General features: G+C 44.8%; 1 protein-coding gene across 4 annotated transcripts in view; it reads left to right on the top strand.

The window, feature by feature from the left end:
• The first annotated feature begins 951 nt into the window (after positions 1-951).
• The window catches only part of PBX1 (PBX homeobox 1), a 309,744-nt gene continuing 284,957 nt past the window's right edge, over positions 952-25,738 (top strand). For 2 of the 4 annotated variants that reach the window (XM_084789027.1, XM_084789026.1), the window contains exons 1-2: positions 954-1,937; positions 5,282-5,355. In XM_084789027.1, the coding sequence (XP_084645153.1) occupies positions 1,747-1,937; positions 5,282-5,355 (265 nt within the window). In that variant the 5' untranslated portion in view covers positions 954-1,746. Of the gene's footprint in view, positions 1,938-5,281; positions 5,356-25,738 lie in introns of all 4 variants that reach the window. The other 2 variants (XM_084789024.1, XM_084789023.1) reach the window with 2 other exon arrangements.

The following is a 25,738-nucleotide window of genomic DNA, read 5'->3' on the forward strand; positions in this document are numbered from 1 at the left end:
GTGAAATGAGAATAATAATCCATAATTCATAGTGATGTCTTGGGGATTAAATACAATAACTCAAGTAAATTACTTTGTGCGTAGTAGGCATTCAATAAATGTCAGTTTCCTTCTTTTCCCTGTTATTAATGCTTATTAGACTATATTAAAAGCTAGAACCAGACTGTGATAATGCAATCTTTTATTAAGTGTTTAAGCCAAATAACCAACTTCCCTCGGGGGGGGGGGGAGGAGAATGTTGAATTAGTTTCATTTGTAAACTTATTCATCACTATTTTTCTTGAGTTTTATTTGGTTTCCTAGTCCACGTTCAGTTACTATTCGCGCCACAAAAATGGCAATTTGTAGTCTTTTTCCTGGCATTGAGTTGCAGTTTCGAAAATTTCCTACTATCTCGACATTCATCTATTAGAGATCATTATTCATTATCTTAGCAACTCTCTTTTATTTACTAACTACGTCATATGACAAAGTTTTGCTCTCAACGGTTTCTCAAGGTCTAAGGATTTCAGAGAACCGAGTTTAACTACCTCAGCGTCACCGCGCAGGCGAACGAGGGGTGGGACCGAGGGATCCACACCGTCTGTGTGCTTTCGTGTTAATTTTACAGTCTTGCATTTAAGTAGAGCCACGTTTTCCTTCAAGGACGGAGGCTAAGAGAATCAGGCGAGACAAGAGCCTGCGCTAGCGCCGCTCTGTACCTTTAAGAACTGGAGACTGGGTCTTAGCTCCGCCTCCTTCCCGGCCCACCTCTGAACTCTGATTGACAAGACGCCCGAGCGAGGAGGAGCTGAAGGCGGCCGAGGAGGAGGGGCAGGTTGGAAAGTAGGGGGAGGAGGAGCCCGTTTCTCCGAACTGGCCAATCATAGTAGTGGGCGGGACTTCGAAGCCCTCCTCCTTCGCTGGCTCCCGCCTCCTGGCCTCTCCGCCCCCTCCCCCCTTCCCTCGGCCCCCTCCCCTCTCCTCCTTCTCCTCCTCCTCCTTCTCCTCCTCCTCCTCCTTCTCCTCCTCCACCTCCTCCTCCTCCTCCTTCTCCTCCTCCTCCTCTCAGGCTGTGGTTTTTCTGTATATGTTTCTGGAGTCCTGAGCCTGGGCTAAACAAAAGCAGGAGGCTGACGGGGCTGCTGGAGTTTGCAGAGACACGGAGGAGGAGAGAGCTTGGGCTTTGCCTGCCGCCACGGCTGGGGGAGATCTGGCTTCTGCTACAGCCCACCCCCTTTGAGATCACTCTGGCCCGGAGTGGGGGTGGGGGGCAGCGGGGGGTGGGGGGGAAAGTTTGCATTGCAATCCCCCTGCCTACCTCTCCTTTCTCCCGATCAATGCATATTTGCAAAAGGATTAAGCCACAGATTTAAGCGCCGGGAGCCCATTTCTGCGTTGCAAAGGAGATCGGACTGAAAAACCCGAAGGCAGCTCTGATTTCTTTTCGCCAAGTGGGAAGGTGGTTTATTTTTCTTGCTTTTTTGGAGTCAACACCCTTCCCCACCAGCCCTTATCCCCACCCTCACCCCGCAACCCCTTCACGCCCCCCTCCCCCTCCCCATCCTCCCACCATCCTCTAAAGAGGCAAAGAGATTTTTTTTTCCCTTTTGGTCTTCTTCTTCTTTTTTTTTTTTTAAAACCCTGGTCCCTGTTTATCCTGAAAAGGATTTGAAGACAGCTTGAAGGATAAAAAGCCTCGGTGCTTCCCAGGCGCCGAGCCGAGGAGCCGAAGAGGAAGAGCCGGGGCTGTTGGAGCCTTCAGAGATGGACGAGCAGCCGAGGCTGATGCATTCCCACGCTGGGGTCGGGATGGCCGGACACCCCGGCCTGTCCCAGCACTTGCAGGATGGGGCCGGAGGGACCGAGGGGGAGGGCGGGAGGAAGCAGGACATCGGGGACATTTTACAGCAAATTATGACCATCACAGACCAGAGTTTGGATGAAGCGCAGGCCAGGTGAGATGGAGGCTTTTCTTTGCCTTTCTTTTCTTTTCTTTTTTTTTCCCTCCCTCTCGCTGGGGAAACAATGGGAAGCGAATCACTACAGCGCTTTCTTTTAAAATGTTTCTTTTCTCATTTTGACAAACAACTCTGTGGCGGAGGAGTAAAATTTAAAGAAGCGTTGTTGTTGAAAGTGTGATCGCCGGTGCCGTGATATGGCTGTGTGTAGTAGATATTGTGCGTGTGTGTCTGTTAGAGGTATTTGTATGAATGCACACAAACACGCAGCCACGCCGAAAATACTGCCAACTAATCCGAAAGCGGCCCTCGGCACTTTTTTACAGCTTTACAAAAGTGTATGAAGGGAGCAGAATTGTCAAGTTCTGAGCGGCATTCCATGCCTAGTGCAGTTGAGAGGACTTCGGAACATGACAAAATAAAAAAATGTCCCAAGAACACTTTTATTTGCAGATTCCACTGACTCCTTAGCTAATTCAGCAAGTTTGATTTTCCTTCTTCACTTACCCCTCCATAATAATAATATTTTTTATTATTTGTTCTTTTCTCTTTTTTCACTCTCCGCCCCAAACAAACAAACAACAAACAAAAAGCAGGGTAGTTTTGTGTTAGTAGGTGTTAGAGAGTAAGAAAATATCTTGCAGTCACTCCGTTGTGTTTTTAGAAAAAGAAAATGGAAAGAAAGGAAAGATAATTTTGCTTTGAGGGCAGTTTGTTAGTTTTAAGAGACTCCGATTTTTAGTTTAACCTTATTGTCTCTTAATTTGAGTTGGTGTTCTCACCTTCCCAGGACAGAGACAGCGCTGTGTGGTCCTTTATACAAGGATGGGTACTAATATCAAGCATATTCCCTGCCCCATGCCTCTTCCAGGATCTCTAAGAGTACAACTAAATTAAAATGGAAGAATGAAGATTTTCATGTTTTTCAGTAGGACAGGATATGAAAGATCATAATTATGAAACTGGGGTTGCTTAGCTGACCCACCACCAGGTATACAGAGTTCTTGACTCTAGGATTTTTTACAGCAAATCCTCTTTCGAAATGAAAACACAGGTTAAGTGGCAAAACCACTAACAACAGCCTGCCCAAGGCCCAGCTCAGATAGGAAGGATTAAAAAAAAAAAAAAAAAAAAAAAAACAACCAATGGCCACATATGTCCACATAGTCAGCTTTGTTAAATCGCCAAGCACTTCTCTATTTTGCTTTGGAGTTATTTTAAATATATTACAAAATGCTTAGACCTTATGTGACTTAATTATGGATAACACATAATATGGATTTTGGGTAAGAGAAACAGAGCCTTGAGAAAATAAGAGGAAGCAAGCAGCTAAAAGCACGCATGTTATGGATTACACTCATTTTCGCTGCTAACACATGGAACATGTAAACTTAAAAGTGCTAAGGCTTAGGTCACCTAAAAACTTGGAAATGTTAAAAGAGTCTCCCCCCAAAAAAATATTTTTATAGTTTTAATGGTGTGGGGGGATTTTTGAAAAATTAATTGGTGCTCCTTTTGAATGTTATTATCTGAAGAAAAGCTAATGGCTATAGGCAAACAAGAGGCTCCCCACTGGCAAGTCTCTCTTGAATTGGAACAGATTTCTCCATAACATTGTTCCAGAAAAATACACTCGGACAGCACTGATAAACTGGTCTGATCACAAGTTCCTGAAGTGGAAGAGGCCTGTGAGCCTGCATCCTCGCTACTTTTCTGGCTCTCTCTTTTTGTGAAACTGGGGACAAACACTTCTCAGCGGGTATCCCCTTTAATGGCCTAGATGCTGAGAAAGCTCAGATGCAGTTTGGGGATGGGGAAGAATCCAGTTGTCTCTCTAACCCCATTTGTGTAGTGTGGGGAAGCAAAGCTTCCATACATACAGAGCTGCCAGATCTTTGCATTTGGGCCTGTGGAAAAAGGGGCAAAAAGGATGAGTGGGAAGTATTTTTAAAGATCCAGAGAAGATCCTAAATACATTGCAATGTTTTCAGTCTGTTTTTTAAACCCTTCTGAGAATTAAATTGTTAACCTCTTTTTTTTTTTAAACCAATGTAACTACTTAGACTATTAAGTTATTTTTCCTTCTTCCTAGTTACACATTTGTAGTACATATTTGTTGCTTCAGAAAGTAAGCTATAACTATTTTAGATGATGTGTATGTGTGCATTTTGAATTTTGAATTTATTATTCCCCTGCTACACAGTATAGAGTATGTTTGTAATCCCTGTTCCTCTGGAGGATGTCTTTTTTTTTTTTTTTTTAACTTTAAAACTGACTAAAAAAGAATTGAATGGGTTTTGCGCGCCAGGGTTTTCTGCTTATCTTTACACATACATTTAGTTAGTAAACAGAATTCCCTTAGCTAGTAGCTGATAAGATCAGTATTTTGTTTCCAAAACAATATTATTCTGCTGAGTGAGTCCATAATAAACTAGAAGGAAGGGCATTGTTCTGTTCCTCAAGTGCATTCCGAGTACTAACATGCACAACTACAGGAACCAGGTAAATCACTAATCTAAAAGGCAAAATTGTATTTATTTTTTCCCCAGTGGGTGCAAGGTCCTAATTGTAAATAATTGAATTTCAACACCTGCAAATAAGCCGTGCGCGCACAAGAGCCATAATGTGAACACAGAGAAATGAATTTATTCCCCATCTGGGTATGTTTGCCCCCTGGCAACACATTTCCATACTCTTTAACTTGGGGACTGAAATTTTATAAATTGACAGTTCTACTCACAAGACCTTTCAAGCATCTTATGTTTATGAGAATACAGGGGCATCTGCAGAATGAATTCGAACACATGGATGAATTAAATTTGAAAACACACACGCGCGCACACACACACATGCAGAGGCATAGCTCCTAGGCTGTGGCCCTTGCAGAGATTATACAGAACTGTTAACCTATGCATTTGGCCTTGCTGCATTCATTGTCTTCCATGGGTTTCTTGGTTGAAGAAGTCCACTTTGGTTTAACTACTTACCAAGGGGGGAAAGGGCAGAAAGAAAGGAAAGAAAGGAAAAAAGAAAGAAAGAAAGAAAAAAAGAAAGAAAGAAAGAAGGGAAACGCTTTTCCTAATGGGCATAATTTAGGTTATTTCTGCTCTGTAGTTAAGTCCCTACTCCCACAGCTTCTTTTTCTATGCTGGGACTTTGTATATTAAGTCATAAAAACAACTGAAGCATGCCACAGAGTTAGGCTTGGTGTATAGTGTTTTTTTTTTTTTTTTTTGGGGGGGCTAAATGTTCAGGTTTCCCCTGTACCTTATCAGATTGATCTTGAGTGTCCACCTAAGCTGTTGTGTTTGTATTTTGTTTTGTTTTGTTTTTTCTTGCAGAAAACATGCTTTAAACTGCCACAGAATGAAGCCCGCCTTGTTTAATGTGTTGTGTGAAATCAAAGAAAAAACAGGTAGGAATGAAAAATCCAACCTTTGGGTATTTTTTTCTTGGGCGAATCAATTCACCGAGCCTGCAGCCCTGCTAACTCTTCCTGGGACCTTAACATTTTAGAATGCAAGTGCTACCATGAAAGACATTTCTGCTTCTCCAAAGGGAAACAGCTTTGACAGCCGAATTCAAGCAGTATGTTTGATTCAAATCTGGCCCTAACTGTTTTTGAAATTGGGGCTAAGGTGGAGGTTCTGATGGGAAATTTCTAGAATGATATGCCTTTGTGGGGTGGGGGATATGAAAATGGAAGTCCATTTCCTGGAGGAATATATTTTTGTCTATACTCACTACTCAGCTGCCCCCATCCCAGTCACCCCTGCTATTGGCCAGAGCAGTGAGAGCTAAACTGTTCAGTGTCCCTTCTTTTCGCCACTTTTGTTCTTTGTACTTACACAGAGTAACGAACTGGAGGTTCTCAAAAGAGTGTCTTCGAATACCTTTGTGGAATGTACTTACTATTCAACATTAGGTGAACCCGCTTTTGAAGGGCCTCTTATTTTTTATTTTTTTTTCCCCTAGCAGGAATAGTGTTTGGAGTTAGGGCACTATATTATCCTGAGATCATTCCCTCTGTTGTTTTTCTACTTTCTAGACCTCATATCATAGACTAACACACTTATAACACATCCCAGGAGGGCATTTAAATTTTAAAGCAACAATTAAAAAAGCACAGTCATCAATCAGAGGTGTTCTTAAACAACAGATGCGCAGAGAAAGGGCAGTTAGCAACTGTCCTCTTCCTTCTTTTATTTTAATCCTTAATTTCCCAAAGTGGGTTAAAAATCCTTGGAAGGAGAAAGAGTCAAGAAAACAATCCGAAGCCAGGGCGCAAAGAGGGACTGAGGGGTGCATGCAGCAAATGCGGAGTGGCTGCTGGCCTCAGACTTTCTCGCCCACTTGAAAGCCAGGCAAAGTACCTGCCATCCTATTATTTATTTATTTTTTACAACAAGGTGTATAACAGTCAATAATTCATATCTAAACCTTATAAGCCAGGGCATGACATGAGTGAAAGTGACAATAGATATGATTGCACGCTCAGTTGATATACATTGATAGTTACACATGGAAAAGAGTGGGAGGGCACTGTGAGGTGGCTTTCCTCCTCTTTTTTTAAGGTCTCTGGATTTCTCTGTGTTTTGTGTTTTAAGAATCTGTTCGAGAGAGGTCACTGTTGATTGAATATGTAATTACTCGGGTCTTTCAGATGTCTGTGAAATTAGTAAATAGCTCCTTTGTTGACCGATACTTGTAGAGCATATAGCGCTGCAGACAAAGCACCTGAGACAGGCGTCTCAGACCTCTGAGTCATCCAGGTGGCTGTGCCAGGACCTAACCTGATTGCAAAGCTGATAATTGCGTCACTTTAGCGGTGAGAGGCGCCTTTTAAGAGATGTATTGATTGTGCATGCTAATATCAAAGGAGCTTTACCTCGGCTTGTCACATCTTTTAGTCTTTTTTGTTGTTGTTGTTTTTGCTGTTGTTTTCCTTGCTAGCTTGCTTTCTATTAGCTCAGAGAAGGGAGCTATGGGCTTGTGAGCATATGTGTCTGCCTCTTTTGCTTGTTTTTTTTTCTTCTTTTCTTTTTCTTTTGTAAGTCTGCAGTGTGAATTATTCACTTTGAACCATAGATTTTGTTACTAGTCAAGTTGGAGGCTTTTGCTAATCTAGGTTCATGAAATGTGGAGTCGCAATCAAAAGGAATGGGAAATCAAGGGACTGAAGGAGAGTTCCTTTTTTACAGACACATTGTCATATTTTTAATGGGAAAGGCACCAGTCAGGTCACTGACTTGGACATCATGGCCCAAGTGTTTAATTCTGGTCTCCTAATTAAAACCTGATGAGGTAGTAGATCAAAGTGGGTGGGTGTGAATAGAGGTCCGATTCAGGTGTGTGGTGAAGACTTTGCTCCTGACTAATATTGTCCACAGCTTGGGGTCGGGAGATCTGGGGGGGGGGGGCGGAGTTGTGGTATTTGTGAAAATAATGTTCTGATGTTTGGAAGATAATGTTTAACAAATTTTTCAAATGTGAATATGAATGTGGTTGGAGTCTTAAAAATGACCTGATTTAAAGTTTTGTGTGCTATTGCTATGGGCTGTTTTAAAGGATGGTCTATGAAGTAATATAAACAGTGATTGTTCCCTATGTGAAGAGTGGGACAAAACGAGGTTCTGTGCAGAGGACACTTGAGTCGGGGGAGCAGGCACCCGCTTTTATTCTTCCAGTTGAGTGTTGGGAGACTGAGGGAAGGAACAGACGGAGGGGTCAATGGTAAAGCAGACAGCACTGTGTTCAGAACAAGCTGCTATCTTCAAGCGCCGGGACTTCTGTGTTGAGGATTTGGGCCGCCTGCACATCTTCCGTGCCTTTGATGCAAAGTGTCTGTAAAGTTGTACAAGTCTCTCGCTGCCCTTGTCTGTCTGTCTGTCTGTCTGTCTGTCTGTCTGTCTGTCTGTCTTTTTCCCTCTCTTCATCCAGAATTCATAAAAAAGATGGTTTGAAAGATCAGTTTACACATGTTCCTTCGCTGTTTGGGGACTTTTCTTATTGGAACTGTCAAGGCCCACAGCATGGAATGAGTGTTTCTAAAGGCCACCTGAAGCCTTGTGGAGGCCACCCAAGGTACTCATTGCTGTTGTCCCTGGCTCACCTAGGCAGGGCTCATGTGTGTGTGTGTGTGTGTGTGTGTGTGTGTGTGTGTGTGTGTGTGTGTCTGTCAGTGTATGTCTGTGTGTTGGTAGGGGGCTTGCTGCTTTTGTTTCTTGAGTTTTGTTAATGACTAAGTTGGAAAACCGAAGTAAACAGGAAAACTAGCTAAGACGTCTGATCAACCTTTTGGTACTTAGAAAACAAAAACAAAAAAACACGTGCATAATACCCCAAGAAGGCAGCACGGCCTGATTATAGTTGATTGATGGGTATTTAAGTCAGAAATTACTTCGGGATTTTGAAAAGTAGACGAACTTGTGTGTTTTGCTTGAGAGTGTGGGGAAGTGTTTATTTTGATACTTTATGCTTTAAAAAAAAATAAGCGCTAGGATAAAAAAAATGCCAACAAAACATTCAGGTTGCAAATTGCAGTCAGCCTCTAGCAAATGCTACGGAGAGCTCAGATGTAGCTGTTAGCTACGTGTTTGGTCTGGGACCATAGTGTCTTTAAGCATAGACTTTGAGTTGCTTATAGTCAAATGTCCTTTTAAAGAACCGGCACCTGTCCTCTGACATGTTAGCAGAGCTGCGTTTTGCCTGTGTCTTTGTGGGCTGGGAAATGGGTTGATGGGTCAGAAGTGTAAGATACCAAAGCCAAACACATTGACTTTCTGGGGGGGAAAATAGACCCAGAATATTTAATAAGTACTTAAAAGGTTTCTTGGTTTTTCAAAAGGTTTACACATTTTTGGGGGGGGGGTCAAAAATCACAGGGGCTTAAAAATTCAGAAAAGGTGAAAAATGAGGTTTGCTTCCTAAAGAGAGTTCCAGTCACCTGAGAATGAGCTGTAGTTGCCTGTGAATCTTAATTTTAGAACCTAGTACCTTTCTCGGGCACTCCTCAGCTAAGTTTTTCACTGAGTGTGATATGCCCTCCAGTTCAGTCAAATACTTGGAGGGGGTTTTAAAAACTGATTTCCCCCTCTTTAACACTCTTTTGTTCTCTCTCTTTCCCTTTCTGTCTGTGTTCAGTTAGCACCCCCTGTCATGGCGCTGTAGGATTTGTTTTCAGCTCTGCTACTTATTTCTTTTTTTCATTCCTTCCCTTCTTACTCTTCCTGCCGCTGCCATCGTGGTTATATGATGGGAACACCCTACTTCTTTTCTCTTTCCTTTGAAGAAGTAGCGATTCTTCTCTCTCTCTCTCTCTCTCTCTCTCTCTCTCTCTCTCTCTGTGTGTGTGTGTGTGTGTGTGTGTGTGTGTGTAATGGGAGTTGACTGTGGAAGGAAGTTGTGTGTGACTTCAAAAAACACAAGTGACCTTGTTCCTTGAACATCCCAGGACTGAAATAGCTGTAGGCAGTCTGGAACAATCTCCCAGCAGGTCTCTTTCAGAGCAGGGTGGGAGTGTCGGAGGAGAACCGGATTAAAAAAAAATACATCTGAGGAGTTGAGAATTTGGTCGTTTGGGGCCAGGTTGCCAGGTAGAATGAATGGACTAAGGAAAGGAAAGAGCAGCCAGCAAGGAGAGTTCACAAGACAATGTTACCTCCCCACATCTGCCTCTCACCCGGTGTCCCGGGGATGCACACATGCTGTGACCAGCAGTGTGCCTCTGAGAGAGTGGCAGGTGACCTGGAGGCAAGTCTTGTCTCCGTCTCCTGGCATTTCAGTGTCTTTCCATTCCTTGAAAGTGGGTTTCCAGACATCTGAGCTCTTGAGAAGTCGGGAGAGGGTGTAGGGTATGATTTGCTCACAGCCTCTCCAAAGAGATGGAGGGGGTTGCATGTTATTTGTTTTCTGAATTGAACTTGAGAGACAGTTTGAGTGGAGGCTCAGCAAGAGGCCATGTGCAAGGCGAAGAACAGTGGACTTAGAATTGTAGGGGCTGCAGACAGGCCGCAGGCTAGTGTGCTGTTGTGTGCATAGTTCTGGAGAGGCTGAGACCTACAAGGGATTCCAGGTCTCAGCTCCCAGCTGGGCGGCCACCTTTTGAAGGCTTTGCCTCTCTCTTCTGTTGATACCCATAAATTTTCTCTCATTCTTGGCAAAATTACAAAAATACCCCCGATCAAGTAAACAAACCCAAACCGAGATCTATTGGCCATACATAAACACAAAGGCATAGGAGTGTTCGACGCAGAGGGCTGGCATCTTTACAGATCTTTTATTTTAATTATATTTATGTATTTATTTGTTGGGGGGGGCGAGATGAGGAGTACCATGACAGATGTGTGGAGGTTAGAAAACAACTTTCAGGAATTGGTCGCCTTTCACAGATATGGGCCTTGGGGAATTGAACTCAGGTGTCAGGCTCAACTGACACTTTTACTGTCCGAGCCATCTTACTGGCCCCTGGTTTCTATTGAGATCTACATTATGTGCATCCCCTAGGAAAGCTGAGCCTCAAGTTCTGTTCTGCATATCTTTTAGACACATGCAATGTCTGAACCTATGTGTTATATATATATATATTTGTTTGTTTGAGACAAGGGTCTTACTATGTAGTCCTGAAATGTGTTATGTGTTATATGTACCAGGCTGGCCTTGAACTCACAGAGATGCACTTGCCTCTGCCTGTGCACCCCACATGCTGGGATTAAGGATACAAGCAAACATGCCTCCTTGTTTTATATTGTTTTTAATCACCCGAAGTCCCCGTTCATTTCTCTCGCCTTGTCCACCTTGGTTAGGGGACACACTCGTCAGGTTCCATCCTGTCCCTTCATTGAGATGCTGTGGAGGGACCTAGGAACATAATAGTTGCTAAAAGCAAACGCAGAGTTCCTGGGTGTTTTGTATGAGTTTTGCTGGGCTTTCTGTCCGAGACCCTCTCAGTGTGCGTTCTCATCAACCCTTTTAGACTGCAGAGACATATCCCTGATGCCCTGTGATGGTGACGGGAGGACAGTTACTGTTTTCCAGGGCCAGAGTGTCTGTATTTTGCCCTTTTGCCATGTCAGAGACAGCAATTCTTAGCAGTTTTCAAGATGGCTCTCAAGGGGTAAAAGTACAGGTATAAATTGTCATGGAACCGCAAAGCCTGTCCCCTAGGATGACAGAACAAGGTCACTTGTGACTTGCCTAAAGGCCACTTTCCACCCCAGTATGAGTGACAACCATGGCTCTATTGGGTCAAGGTTCGTCCTTTTTGCTATGGCTTATAGCTTTACCTACATCTGTCCCTGAAAGTGTTGTCAATAAGTGGATACTGGGTTGGGCACGTCATCCTTTTCGCTAGTTGTATACTTACAGCTAACCAATTTAAGACCACAGACAAATTTCTTCACTTCAGGAGAAACTGTGACAGTAATTGGCAAGTAACTATGTGGTTTCTACACCCAGTCTCCTTGCTCTGCTACTTTTTTTTTTTTTTTTTTTTTTGCTGTGTGACCTTATTTAGGTTGCTAAACGTCTCTGAGACCAGTTTTCCTTTTTTTTTTTTTTTAAATGAAGGTCACAGCAATACATATCTGAAAGTGTTGCTGTGGTGACTCTCTCTTGAGACCCTGATACCCACCTTTGGGTATGTGCCATGCTTTTCCTGAGGACCCCTCCAAGCTTGAGGGCACGTTTAAGGGTCACTTGACTGAAGCAGTAGATATAAGTGACGGGGCTTGCTGTAAACAACCCTGGCTGGGCAGGTTTTATGGTCCCTGGCCCTGTTTTCTTACATGAAAGAGAGAGACCTCCGCCAGATGGTCCCTAAGGGCTGAGCCAATTTCAAGGCTTGAAAGAGAAAAATTGCTGAATTTGAGGTTGGCTTCTTTCGTTTCTCCTGTATTTTCTTCAAGTGGGAATTAGCTGTGTTTAATCAGACGAAGGGCAGGGTACACAATGGAGAGTCGAGTCAGGGGTTTTTAACCATATTCTTCCTGGACAACCACTACCTTGCTAGCTAGAGTTACCTGTGCTGTAGATTACGTGTCCATAGCAGCACTAACTGGAGACAGTGTGTCCTTGGAGTTCAAACGCTTTCTCTGAGCATGCCCAGACCCCTCCACTCAACCTACAGAGCTTCAAGGTGGGAACTTGGTAAAAAGAAGTCAGAACCGCGTGACCTTTCCCCAAATTCCCAATATGTTCTGTATTTAGGAGAAATACTATCTTCGTCACAGAGATGAGCTTCTTGAAACACAGCAGGCTACTGTTTCTTCATGTTATTTTTTTTTAAACATATGTTTGAAATATATTTTATATACCATGAAATTCACCTATTTCCAAAATACAGCTCAGTGGTTTTTAGTGTATTCTCAGAGCTGTCTCTAAGCACCACAATCTAATTTTAGAACATTTTAGACCATCCCTGACCCAGTACCCGTCACAAGCTGGCCTGCTCCTCTCTCCCATGCTTAGACTCTAACAACCCCTGACCTCATATCCTGCCTCTGTGCACAGTGCCATTCCACAGGAACGTAGTCATGTGATGCTTTGGGACTAGGGTCTCCCACTTAACCTGTTTTCGAGGTATGTTCACGCTTCCACACGCATATGAGACCTCCCCGGCTCTTTCCCCAGCCAAACAGTATTTCACGGAAAAGATAGGCCACGCGTTTGTTTATCTGTTCATCAGATACTTGGGTTCCTTCCCTCTTTTGGCTGTTGTGGCTGCTGCGGTGTGTATGTGTGTACAGTGTTTGTGTGTGAGTGTACGGCTTCGGTAGCTACAGGAGGGGAAATGGGGCGTCACTTGGTAACTTCACGGCTAGATTTTGAGGACACGCCAAAATGTTCTTCAGCACTCCTGCAATGGATCCAGTGGTTTAAAGTAAACACACAAGAAAAATAATAAATCAACAGCTTGAGGTATGCTTAATGCATAGTTAGAGGAGATGCATTCTCGGGTCCAGTTGTGCGCGCTGTAGGTTTTGTGTTCAGTCCTCCCAGCCGTCCACTTGTTCTACCCGCTTCTCTTCCTGGAGTTCTTCTTTTCCAAGTTTAGGGTTCTATTCTGCGCTCTCTCCCATCCATTAAGCTCAGTGAAAAGGTATACTTTGAAAAAGTTTATCTTACACGAAATATAAAAGATGAGGATTTCTGTGGCAGTCCTTTCAGAGTTAGAAGAGGAGCCATGGGCCTCTAACGCTGGAGGACTGTATGCCATGTCCCTAGGGGAGGAAGGCGCTTGGAAAACAACAGCCAGTCCTCAGCAGCAACCTAAGATGGTAGAGCATAGACTCGCAGTCAAACCAACCGGGTCAAATCGCATTAGTTATTTGATTTCACAGGGCATCAATTTCCTCATCGGGAGTGAAAATAATACCTAGGACCCAAGCTCGCTTGACAGACTAAACAAGACAACACCGGGAAGCACGGCATTCAATGCCTGCGTTCAGTTAATTGCGGCTGCTATTATTTTCCAGAATCCTTGTCCCTGGGTGCTGACCACCTCTCTCCCTTATTACAGTCCCAATCCCCTATGTGATGCTTTGTCATCTCAGTCAGGACTTCAGGGGCTGTCTCAATGCTTGACACTGTTGGTGTGTGAGTGGTGTGGTGTGCTTGTGTACCTGGGACTTGCATACTCTGCCCTCTGTCCTAGAGTTCTGGAACAGAACAGTGTGTGTGTGTGTGTGTGTGTGTGTGTGTGTGTGTGTGTGTGTATACATACATATATATATATATATATACATATATATATAATTTTTAAATTTAAAGCGTCTGAATTTGCTAGTTGCTCCATTAAAAGGACAAACAAACAACTAAAAAAAAAACAAGTAAAAGGAACTTGCAGGTAAAGTAAACTTTAGGATTTCATCTTATTTAACCTAAATGTGCCTAAAGTACTTCAGATTGTCCTAAATGTTAAGGAGATATTTGGGGGCCTCTGCTTTGTTTTACAGCTAAGAAATGGAGGGTGTATGTTCCATGTGGAGTGTGTCTTAATTCACCAGGTTGCATTTCTTTGGCTTGGTGCCTGCATGTTACTGCCGTATTGGTTGGGCAGCCCGGCCACTGAATGGCTATCCTGAGGGAATATTTCTTCCCTGTTTTGGCAAGTTTCTTAACACTCTGAGGAGGACACGTGTGGCTATTATTGCCTTCTCAAGCTGGATCTGGTTGATCTGTAGCTGTTGAAACTGATGCCTGCTTGCTGGCCACATATGGGACGGCTTGGGAGAGGGTACTTGGACCCTGCACGCATCTGCGGATGCCACTGTGAGCTAGGATGAAGCCAGCCCCCCATTCCACTTTCTCTCTCTCTCTCTCTCTCTCTCTCTCTCTCTCTCTCTCTCTCTCTCTCTCTCTCTCTCCACAACTGCTCATCTGTGCTTCTCTCCCCGTAACAAAAATCTCAGAGGTTCCCTAAAATAACTGAGTGGGCCGAACAGCCATCTTGCTATCTTTAGCTCCAACAGAGTGGGAACGAGTCGGAGGACTCCATGGTGGATATAGCCGCTAGACGAGACTGCTAGACTACACTCGAAGCCTGCTGCACGCTGCCTCCGTATTACTGTGTCATTTTGAGAATACCAATCTACCTCCTGTTCTCGGCTTTCCTAGTCTGAAGGGTACAGAGAGCCACCAGTCTCACTACAGGCAGTGAGTCCCACCGTAACCCTCTCCCAAGCTTAGGCACACAGACTGGGAGGCAGGCTGAGCATTTATGAGCGAACTCTCTCGCGTGATGGCAGTCCTAATTTAGCCTGGGAATCCCTGTATCTTTTCTAGTCGGTCACGTAAAACTGGTTATGGTGGTGTTACAGCTACTTCCATCAATCAAGTTGAATTGGATAAGACAAACTGAGAAGGGGGGAAAAAAGTGGTGGAATTTGAAAAATGTTTATGGTGGAAGTATTCAGCTGAGGGCCAGTGTGCTGTAATCTACCTTGTTGGCTTGGCAACTACAGCAAATACTATTTCATGCATACTACACTCGAAGCCTGTAACTATGGGATCCCAGAATAAAAAAAAAAAAAAAACCCATGGAATATGTGAGGAAGGATGGTCTACCTATCTATGTTCATGAAGTCAAAGCCCAGGATTGGAAGTGTGTGTTTGGTTTCCACCATGGATCTGGAGAGTGACTTGGTGGTCTTTTGCCATCCTACCTTCTGGAAACTTTATTAAAGTGAGGTTTTAAATTTTATTATTGTTATAATAATAATTATTATTATTCTTATTAAATTATTATTATTATCATTCTCATCATCATCATTATTGTTATTGTTACTATTATTATATATATTTTTAGAAAGATGCTTGCCTTTGCCTGCAGAAGTGTGGACAGCCAGGGAAAAAGAAAAGTTGACATTTTTGTCTTGCTTCCAGACTAGTTGAATCTGCCAGTGGCTCAAAGGAATATATTTATTTACCCCATGGTCGAGGCTAAACCAGCAAATGAGTAGCAGAGTTTTTTGGGGGTATTTTTGGTTTTTTCCCTGAAGTCTTTGGGTGATTTGAGATCTTAAGCGTTGCCACTGTCAAGAGATTTCTACCTATTACCATTGTTAATAGGCCTCAAACTTGCGTTTATTTTTTTGTGCCTAACAAAGAAAGCCTCCTTGAGAGAGCGCAGAGATGAGCCCAGCCAGCATCCTTCTGAAAGGCATGTGCGGATAGCTCTGAGAGTGCAAGAAGAGCCTGGCGAGCCCCCCTCCCCAGCCCCCAAGCCTACATTAACATGGTTAAAAACAAAGAGCCGGCACCTGGGCTCAGCTTGCCTCTGCTAGGTTGTCTGTAATCATCTCCAAGCCCTTAGAGGGAAAGCCCTGGGTGGGTGGTGATACAGTATCAGTCTCGATAGGGGTGAGAAGTCCAAGTGTGGTGTGAGGAACTAAACCCTTTGAGGGGGATAAGAAGGGGGGAAAGGAGGAGAGAGAGAGAGAGAGAAAGATAATCAAGAGTTGAGGATATGTTTTGCCTAAATCAGATGGAAGTGAGAAGTCAGGGGCGTTAGAGAAAGTTGAGGCGTGCTAAAGGAGTTTGGTGATGAGAGGGCAGGTCCTTCTAAAAACACGATCTTATGTAGGGATCTGGCTTAGCAGAGGTACAGGATGTCTTCTGCACTGTGTGTCTTTCTGGGGTAGGCCATTAGTCATCTCAGATTCATGGACTTGGCCTGCTACAGCCCTGTAGCAGCTGGGGATGCCCAGGGGGGCTGGTTGGTGGAGATACGGGGTCACTCGTGGGGTCCTGTCTTGAGTACCCAGCGCAGATCTGCAAGGCTTGGGATGGCTGGAGAAGAGCCTTGCTCCCCTTCTTTGCCAGGCTGGGGAAGATTAGCCAGGAGCACTGCAGACTGGGGCTTTCTTTCATCCATCCAGGCTGACCTCAAGGGTAACAGGAGAGACCGGCCTCCCCAGAAGTCGGTTTTGGGAGTCTGGCGTCCTTTACTTTCAATGTGGGGTCTCAGGGTCCTTTCTCAGGGTTGTCCCTGCCTTTGTATTTCCTGCAGCACGGCTGCTTTCTCAGTTGCACAGTGCACGCCTCAAGGTTTTGCATCCGGAAGTGAGATTCAGAAGCAGGTGGGCTGGGTTCTTCTGGATTGCATGTCAGCTTGCAGCTCCTCTCTCTTAAGTTGGCTCTGTTTCAGCTCTGATCAATGAATATCCCCGTTGTTGCTTCGTCTATCGAATTGGGTTAAGTCATAGAACATGAAGTTTAGTGTGAAAACCCTCCCATCTTGCCTTCTTTATCTCTCTGCTATTATGGGGAGTGCAGCACCTTCCCCTGGGGAAATTTTTAACCTGAAGAACTTTGATGTACTTTAAACAGCTTTGACATTTGTTTTTGTTAAGCTTGGTGTGATTTTTTTTTGAACACTTGGAGAAGGTTGCAGGCCTTCTATCCTACCTAGTTTCTTACGTGGCTACTTGCCTTATATCTGAGGCTCATGCAAAGGGGCCTCCAGGCGCCTGGTTTTTGCCAGTTTTTAGAAACCAGACAACTCATCTGGGGCACTGTGCACACAGTTGCATATCCCCCGCCCCCCCACCTAGCCTGCTGGAGCCAGGGCAGGAAGGGGCTGTCATCAGGCTGCTGCCAAAAAGTCCCGTGACTTTATTTTTCTTCTTCAAAAGTTACACTTGGAAAGATGCGCTTGGTGTGTGTGAGGTTGCTATTCTTCAATGGATCTGTGGATCTGTGTGCTTTTCTATTACTGACCTTCTGCAGCATGGTGAGGTGACCCCCTCCCCGAAACTCAGCATTGCGTTCATGTGGGGCAGCAGAAGCCAGCAGGGTTGGATTGCCTCACAACAAGGAAACTGTCTTTGATTTAATTCTCTCCACTAGTCGTCAAAAGCCTAGTGTCTGACCAGCCCACTGAAGAGCCAGGCCCGTTATTTGTTCCATAGGCTCTTTCCTTTCTCATGCCCCTGGGGTAGAGGATGGAAGAGTTCATGTGTTATGTGAACTGGTACAGGTGTCGCTAAAAGAGAAGGGTGCCAACAGTAACAGTCCTCTAGTGACAAGGAAAGAAAAGGAATAGGCCGTTGCTTATTCCTTCCTTCCTTCTCTCTCTCTGAGTGTCTGTCGCTGCCTGGGATGTTCTGGTAGCTTCTTAGTTGGTTTTCATCAGTACAAAGGAAATCTCCACTGTGCCTCTGTTTCGGCAAAGTATGCAGAGGCTGGTTGACACGCCAAGATTCTCCTCATCATCTACCTCTTCACCTATAATTCCCCCTCAGGAAGACCGCTCTCCTTGAGTGGAGGGCCGTACAAGCTTTCCATGTTTATAAGCGAGCTTCACCAATGATCTATAGACCTCTGTTTGGAAACTACAGGTTGACTTAAGAAAACGTTAAACTCTCCCCTGGTTGGGTTGATGTTTTCAGTGTGGAGGTATTTGTGTTTTATGTTTCTGCGTGGCTTGGCATGGCTGAAGAATCCATATTCTCTTTCCACCTACTTACTGCTTTAGTCATGGACGCATTATTTATGTTGCTTGCCTGATGTTTGAGTGGGTCACTGTAAAAGAGGAGTCATGAGACTATGCCAGGCACAACCCTTACATTCAAGGAGCTCCTAGCGCCATGGGGTGCTTGAGTCATGGTCACAGTCACTGTCTCATGGACAGCTGACTCAAGCCTGTGGACATGAGTGGAGTGTGTTCTTAGGACCAGGAATGTGCCAATAAAAGTCTTTAGAACGGAAGCTCACGGCCACCCTGGCTGCCCCATGGAGAAAGAAACATGCTGGCTTTGAAGCAAATGGTTCTAATTTTATGCTTAGGCAGTCTGAGAAATTACTATGTTTGAGGCCTTGCCTGTTGTTCGAGTAACCTCTTTCATTTCCTTTTCGCCTTTCCCGTTCATACGTTCTTGTTCTCTTCCTCCCCTGGGCCCTCCCCTTCCCCCTTCCAAATTGCTATTTGCCAAACTTGTGACCTGAGACCACTTGGCATTTCCCCGAGATAGCTGGAATTTACCACCCTCCAAATAGGTATTCGGTGACATTTGCTCACCTGGGCAGCTTAAGCTACATGGCCTCCATCTGCCAGAAAGGAAGCTGAAATTTGCCTCTGTGCTCCAGGGTTCCTACTAGCAGGGAGACAAACAATGATGCACCCTAGAAGGTGAAATTAATTTTTATCATGGTGCGCGCGCACACACACACACACACACACACACACACACACACACACACACACAATGTATATACTCATATGCACATTTATTATGTGTTTAATAAATGCATGTAGACAATTGGTGCATTATCTGTCATTCTCTAGTCATTATTTTAACAAATTAAATTTTCATGCTTAGCTTCATCTTTCACATTCATCCCCTCCCCTCCACAGCTCTCGTGTTTCTTCGTCTTCTTTCGTGCTGGGAGAAGACATTGAATTCACTTAACGCTCCTTGAGGCCTCCTGCTTTAGACCACCTGTCTCCTTACGGTTTATGGTACTTGGGGTGATGGCTTTTCCCACTGTGGCCTGCCCAGCCCTTCTGCTGGTAAGGAAATAGCTGCCTGTCTCTTTGCATCAAACTGCTCTGGGAGCCTGTTCAGTGCAGTTACCGGGACAGACTAGCCCTGGAGGCTTCTCTAGCCCTGAGAACAAACAGGCAAACTCGCAGTCTGTCTGTCCGTCTGTCAAGCAATGAAGAGAAGTGGGCTGTGTAGACGGAGAAGCTGTTGCGTTGTGCTGATGTCCTCTAAGTGATCTTAGAGAATGTGCGGGTGCGGGTGGTGGGGGGGGGGAAGGGAGGGGCTGACAGGATAGTGATGGTTCATCTCTGAGTAAAACTGAGTAGAAAATGTTAACAGAAGCAGAGTGCCCCCTTTCCAGTGGAGCTGAGTGGAACTGAGACTTCTTTCCACACCTCAGAACAGTGACTGGGAATACCAAAGCCCCTGCCTTAAGCGGAGGAACTACTGCTATTACTCCAGTGCTCAGAGACAGGGGAGTGAGACTCACAGTTTAAGGAGAGTCCCTCAATGCACTGTGCCTGAGTTTTACCCCGCATAAATGGTTCTCCAAAAGCATTCGTCCTCACCAAGTGACCCCTTCAGTAGGGATTCTTCTGGGAGGCCCAAGCATCCGAGTCAGTTGTCTAAAAAGCAGATGCTTTTTCTGCACTCCTTTCTGGTCCTGTTTCTTGCCTGTAAAAATTGAGCTGCCCCAGGACTGCCCTTGCAACAAAGCATAAATAAAAAGAGGGTTAAAGTAAAAGTTTTAAAAAGTAAGTTCAAATTCTTCACTGGGCCCATTGCCGATTTTCATTAGGAAGTGGCCTGTTTCCTTCCAGGCAATGAGCGTGACTTTTTTTTACAAGTGGTCTCCAGCTTGACCATCCTAGATGTGTGTACTTCCTTCCAGCTCCTTCTCAGAAACCTACCGTTTGGACAGAAACGCATCATCAGGATGGGCACGAGGCCCTTATTCCTGCAAACACTTCCTGGCCTTGCCTTCATCCTCCCTCAGCCTCCCGTGGAGCCTGATGTATGGGGGGAGGAGATGGGGGGGAGGGGAGGACCTTCAGTGATTCCACATGATGCAGAAGGAGGCCTCATCGGTGCCATGAAATGAACAGACAGTCCCCCGTGACAAGTGTGTGTGTGTGTGTGTGTGTGTGTGTGTGTTGTGTGTGTTATATGTGTTGTGTGTGTGTGTTTGTCATTTTTGAAGATGGAAAATCTGCTTCCCAAGAAGTCCAGAGCAGCCTGCTATCTACCCTTGCGGGGGTGGGGGAGGGGCAGATTTTTAGAGGGGATCAACGTAGTGTCATCTCTCCCTTCTCAAGTGTTAGAAAGTAAGAGACTAGTGACAACAATAATAAATCAAGACATCTGTGTGTAACTTTATTGTTTAGAAGACAGTCCCACACCCAGAAGACCTTCAGAAAGGACATTTTTACAAGAGAAGAAATAACTTCACCTTTAATCACACTACCTAAGCCTAATGCCCACGGTCCACTTGGGGTTTCCTTGTACTTACGCCGCCTCCCTGTCATTTTTCTGTGATTATATGCTCAGGGGTGAGATTCTCTCCCATCTCTGAGCAGAAACGCGTCTTGTTTACTTATTGTTCACCTCACATCAACAAGGGATTCAAGCAGCGAAGTGAACTGTGCATGTGGTACAAGGGCCTTTACTAAATAAAAATGAAAAGGGTCGTTTTTTTTGTTTTTGTTTTTGTTTTTGTTTTTGTTTGTTTGTTTGTTTTAAAGCAAGGGATAGTTAGCAGGCAGCACTGCCTGCCCGCAGCCCCTTCTCCTCACCAACTTCTCAGCCTGGCTCGCAGGATCAACTTAGCGCCTTATTCACATCAGATTCTAGAGATATTGGCCATTGTTTTGATTTAGCTCTTCTTAGCAACAAAAGCAGAAAAGGAAAAAAAAAAGCAAGATTCAGTTCAAGTTTTAAAAAAAGAACTGAAGATGAATAAGCTATATGGGGAAAGCAGATAATTTTCCTCCTTGTGCAAAATTTCTTCCCTGCAGTATAGCAGAGAAGACGCCAGAAGTGATGCAGTAGGCATTATTCTTGAGGCTATAATAAATACGTGATTATATTTTACTGAAACCCTTAATGTAGACTTCCATTATAATTATTGGTTTATGATCCATTTTCCTCATTAAACTGTGGATTTCTTGAAAATACTTGTACAGATTTTAATGTCCACACAGCAACAGATACTCAAGATTCTTGGCCCAGCTACCTTTAAGAAACTTATGATCTGCTAAATACAAACACAGGGACAGACCTGTGGGTCTGTAAGTGCCGTACAGAGGTGTAAACATTTTGTCTTAGGTAAATTGCTTAAAATACTTGCTTAATACATCTTGCTGTAGTTTGGGCATTGATCCTGTTAGTCAGGAGAGGTGGGGAACAAACCACCAGAAAGGAGTTACCACTAAGAGAACAGGGTACTATCCTAGATTTGCTTTTTCACATCTGTTCTGTTACAGGATGATGCTCCCGTCCCCAGGTTACAGGGTGAGAGTGGGCGCATAGTGTGTTTCAGTCTCCTGTTAACCTAGTGCATTTGGTTGGTTCTAGGCATTCTGAGCAGCCAGAGTTGTGGTTGGAAACTACCTCCAACACACACACATACACACACACACACACACACACACACACACGTGTCACCACCAGCACCAACACCACCACATTGGAACACATAAATCCCAAGACCAGGAGGGGTGGACTTGAGCATACACACACGTAAACCAGAGACTTGGGATGCAAATGGCGACTGCCACACCAGTACTCAAATGCTATGGGCTGTCAATTTTGGTTGTTCCTTCAGGCATTTCCAACAGAGAGTTTTCACCTTCTTATCTATTTCCATTTCCCCTCCATTTTGTTTCTTCGCCTTTCCATGTCACTTACTTCTGTGGTAAACCTAGCAAATGCAAGATTGGACCCTGTCTTCACATTGCTCCCCTTTGGGAGCTTTTGATGGTCACTCAAATGAAGCACAGTACGTATCCAACCCAAAGCGTACTCTCAAGGTGGGTCCCGGACAGTCCTTGTTGAGATTTTTCATCTTGGAGAAGCCAAACTCCTAGCTGGCCAGGCTGTGGTCCTTTTGCTTGAAGTGTGTGCATGTGTGTGTGTGTGTGTGTGTGTGTGTGTGTGTGTGTGTGTGTGTTTAAATCATTCGATTTTATTACATGTGTATAGGTACTTTGGAAGCCAGAAGAGAGTATCAGATCTCAGATCTTCTGAAACTGTACTTACAGATGGCAGTGAGCCCTCATGTGGGTGCCGGGAATGGAACTTGGGTCCTCCAGAAGCACAGCCAGTGCCCTTAACCATGGATCTGTCTCTCCAGGGCCCAGTGTATGTTTTTGATGCTCAGCAAACATTAGTAGAGGAGGGAGAGAAAGCTAGAAAAGTCACAGATAGTTTATCTCTATCTACTTCGGATTTAATTATTTTAGACGGAACACCGTAAGAAGTTGATGTTTAGAATCAGTGTTCTCTACCCTAAGGGTGCCAAGCGTATAAACTGCGTGCAGGTACGCCCGAGATGAGCGGAAGCCAGCTGTAGGACGGGAATGCGTCTTAGCCTGCTTGGAGCCCTTCAGTGAAGTGCGCACCCAGAGAGGTTTGTGCTTCAATCACCCTGCTATTGAGTGGGGCCGGGGTTCATGAATAGCTTCTCTGTTTTCTGAGCTGTGATCTTGGACTTTTGGGATTAGGAAGTGTGAGGGGGTTTCTGTGCAGTAGATGACGGGGTGGGAAGTGTGCACACGGGGACACATGAGAACCGTGTAAAGACAAGTGATAATCAGATTTAGGAAGCTGGCTAGACAGACCCTTTCAGTTGAGAGGCGGAGGTGGGAGGGGAGCAGCTTCTTTAATGAGGGGCTCGAGTTTCAGTACCTTCCTTTTTATCCCCGCTCACAAATGGTCCTCTTTCCACTTCTGTAAAACCTTCTATTCCCACTCTATAGATTACACTAACTTTCTGTCTGCTTGGGCTAATGCTGTTTACTTTTCTTCCCCATGCATCAGATTGGAGTGGTAGAAAAGGACTCCTCTGTCTCATAATAATACTTAAAAAAAAAAAAAAAAGAACCTAAGAAATGGAAGAAGGAGTTTATTTATTTAAGGTAAAGCAACACAGAACCTCGGACTAGGGAAATATTGTAACAGAGTAGGGGGCTCTCATCGGCGCACCTCCCCCACCCCCTCCTCTGTGAAAATGTGTAATTTAAACCTCTCCCTGGGGAATGAGTAAAGGAAAGATTGTACCCTGTTTCCCCCCCCCCCCCCCATGGAAATTCCTAGCAGGGACAGAGTCTGTGATATCTCAAAGTTGGCTGTCACTTCTCAGGGTCAGGCCCTGGGGACACCCCTTCCCCCAGTCCTGGTGCAGTTTGAATGTTTCTAAGAGGTAATAAGGAACTCAGTGTGCCCTGCGAAGGAAGCTCCCTTCTCCTCAGCCTCCTTCAGCGTTTGAGTCCTGTGTTCTTTTTGTGGCTCCACTATTGAGTCTGTCTTCCAGAGGGTCCTGGGGAAGTGGGGGTCGTCTTCTAGCAAGCTCTCCGGAGGCTGTGTCGTTTGAATTGGCTTGGAGACAAGTAGAAGCAGGTCTTTTCTTTGCAACTGAGGGGAGGGGGGTGGCTCGGCTTCTTATTCTTCAAAGCCACAGGCCCTTGAGATTCCTCATCTGTGTTCTCCGTCGCTAAGAAACTCACCTTAGTTTTGCTATCCCAGCAGCTAATGGCCGTACATGTCTATCTGTAATTCCTATTTATGGCAGGCAGTTTTTAATATATTTATATATGGCCTTTCAGTTTATGAGCCTTGTCCTCTGCCCATGTAACTAAGTACATTTTAACACCTAGGCTCTTCCCTCTAACGTCCTTTGAGTAAGTGCTGCTTATAGACAGCACTATATCCGCTCCTTCTGGGTACCGAGTGGAAAGGGCAGCAGGCAGTCTAACTTGGTCTGTGCTTGGGAGGCAGGTACTGACTTCATAGTCTTGTGGACTACAGTGTCTATCAATACTTTTAAGGAACCATGATTCTTCCCTAGTTCTGCTGCCTAAGCCAGACCAGATAAGAAAATGTGCTTAGTATTGCCCCTTCTGAGGATGCCATCTCTTATATTTAGGCTTTATATTGGTGGAGAGAGTTCTCTAATGGATTTGGAAAAGAAAGCAGGACACAAAGTGGGGTGTGCTGTCTGCAGATGGAAGACGCGTATCGTTTCATTGATGTCTAGGAGGGTGTGCGCAGCTGAAAACTTTGCCTTTTCCCTCCTACAAGAAGCATTCAACACAGTGCTATTAACATAATGAATGTCCAACAAATGAACATCTTCGCCTTTTCATTCCAAGGGAGAGTGGAAACATGAAAACCTATTTGAAGCAGCCTCGTGAAGCCTGCTCTGCAGAGTTCATAAATAACAAGGCCACCCCGCTTAGCATAGTTTCTTGTATGTCACACAGGCACTGACTGTATTCTTGATTTAGGCATTTTTTTTTCCACCTTGGGGAGCTGTGAATCTCCTTAGAGATGTGTATGTAATGTGCTTTGTAAATTACAAAGCACCACCGCGGCCTTAAAAGTTTCTTTTCTAATCCGTGCTGGCACGAGTGCTTGTGACTCTTAAGGGACAGCAAGAAGGCACAGGTGACAGGCACGTGGAGGGCACAGATGTCGAGCCTTGCAGAACAGGGAGTTGGTGGAGCATGCATACAGGGGACGAGAAGTTGGGCATCCCAGGAGACTCAGAGGGAGAGGTGGGATTGAGGGCCAGGTGGTGGGAGCAGAGGCTGTTACCCACAACAGAAACTTGAAACTGGAAAGTGGTGCTTACCTGTCCACAGAGAGGCCAGTGCAGCAGTGCACCTGATTCTGTAGAGAAGGAAACATAATTTTAACCTCACACCTGATTTCAGCAAAAAAACCGCTGGGATTTATAGATGAATTGATTGATGAGATACTCTGGCAAGCAGAAAGTCTACTCCTGAGGCTGAGCAGCTCCCCTGCTTATATATGTCCCCGACTTGGAGTTCATGGGCTCAGTTAGCTAGACCTTTAGATGAATGTGTGCTATAAAAGTGTCACTTCTTCAGGAAAGGTATACTAGGGTCTTTCCAATATTTACTTAATTAAAATTTTAAATCAAGGGGCTGGAGAGATGGCTCCGAGGTGAAGAGCACTGCCTGTTCTTCCAGAGGTCCTGAGTTCAATTCCCAGCAACCACATGGTAGCTCATAACCATCTATAATGAGATCTGGTACCCTCTTCTGGCATGCAGGAACACATGCAAGCAGAATACTGTATAAATAATAAATAAACACATCTTTTAAAAAATTTAAATCAATTAATTAGTGTGTGTGCACACGCACGTGCACACATAAGTGTGTATGACACAGTCTGCATGATGGTGAGAGCTGAGGACAGCTTGCAGGAATTGGTTCTCTCCTTCCTTCTTATGGGTTCCAAGTGTCAGTCTCAGGTCATCAGGCTGGATAGCAAGTGCTCCTAACCTGCTGAGCCACCTCTCCAGCCCTACACTTGTACCTTTGTTTTTCTAGAAATGTGTGGGTCTGATCTTTGTCACTGTATGCTATGTTCTCAGTACATTCTTCAGTGGAAAGCAACATGTGTGCAGCAAGCAGCCCTGGAGGAGGGTGTTGTGAGGCCCCTGCTTACAACCTGAGATATTTGTCTGTTTTAAGTGACCAGGCTCTGTGTGAGTGCTGCCTGTCTGGCACTGCCTTTCTAGGGTGAGGAGCCCTTTGGAGTGTGAGTCCATGGCCTGTTTTCTGTCAG

The sequence above is a fragment of the Acomys minous genome (genome assembly GCF_964271855.1).
Source record: "Acomys minous genome assembly, chromosome: 1".
NCBI classification, from domain to species: domain Eukaryota; kingdom Metazoa; phylum Chordata; class Mammalia; order Rodentia; family Muridae; genus Acomys; species Acomys minous.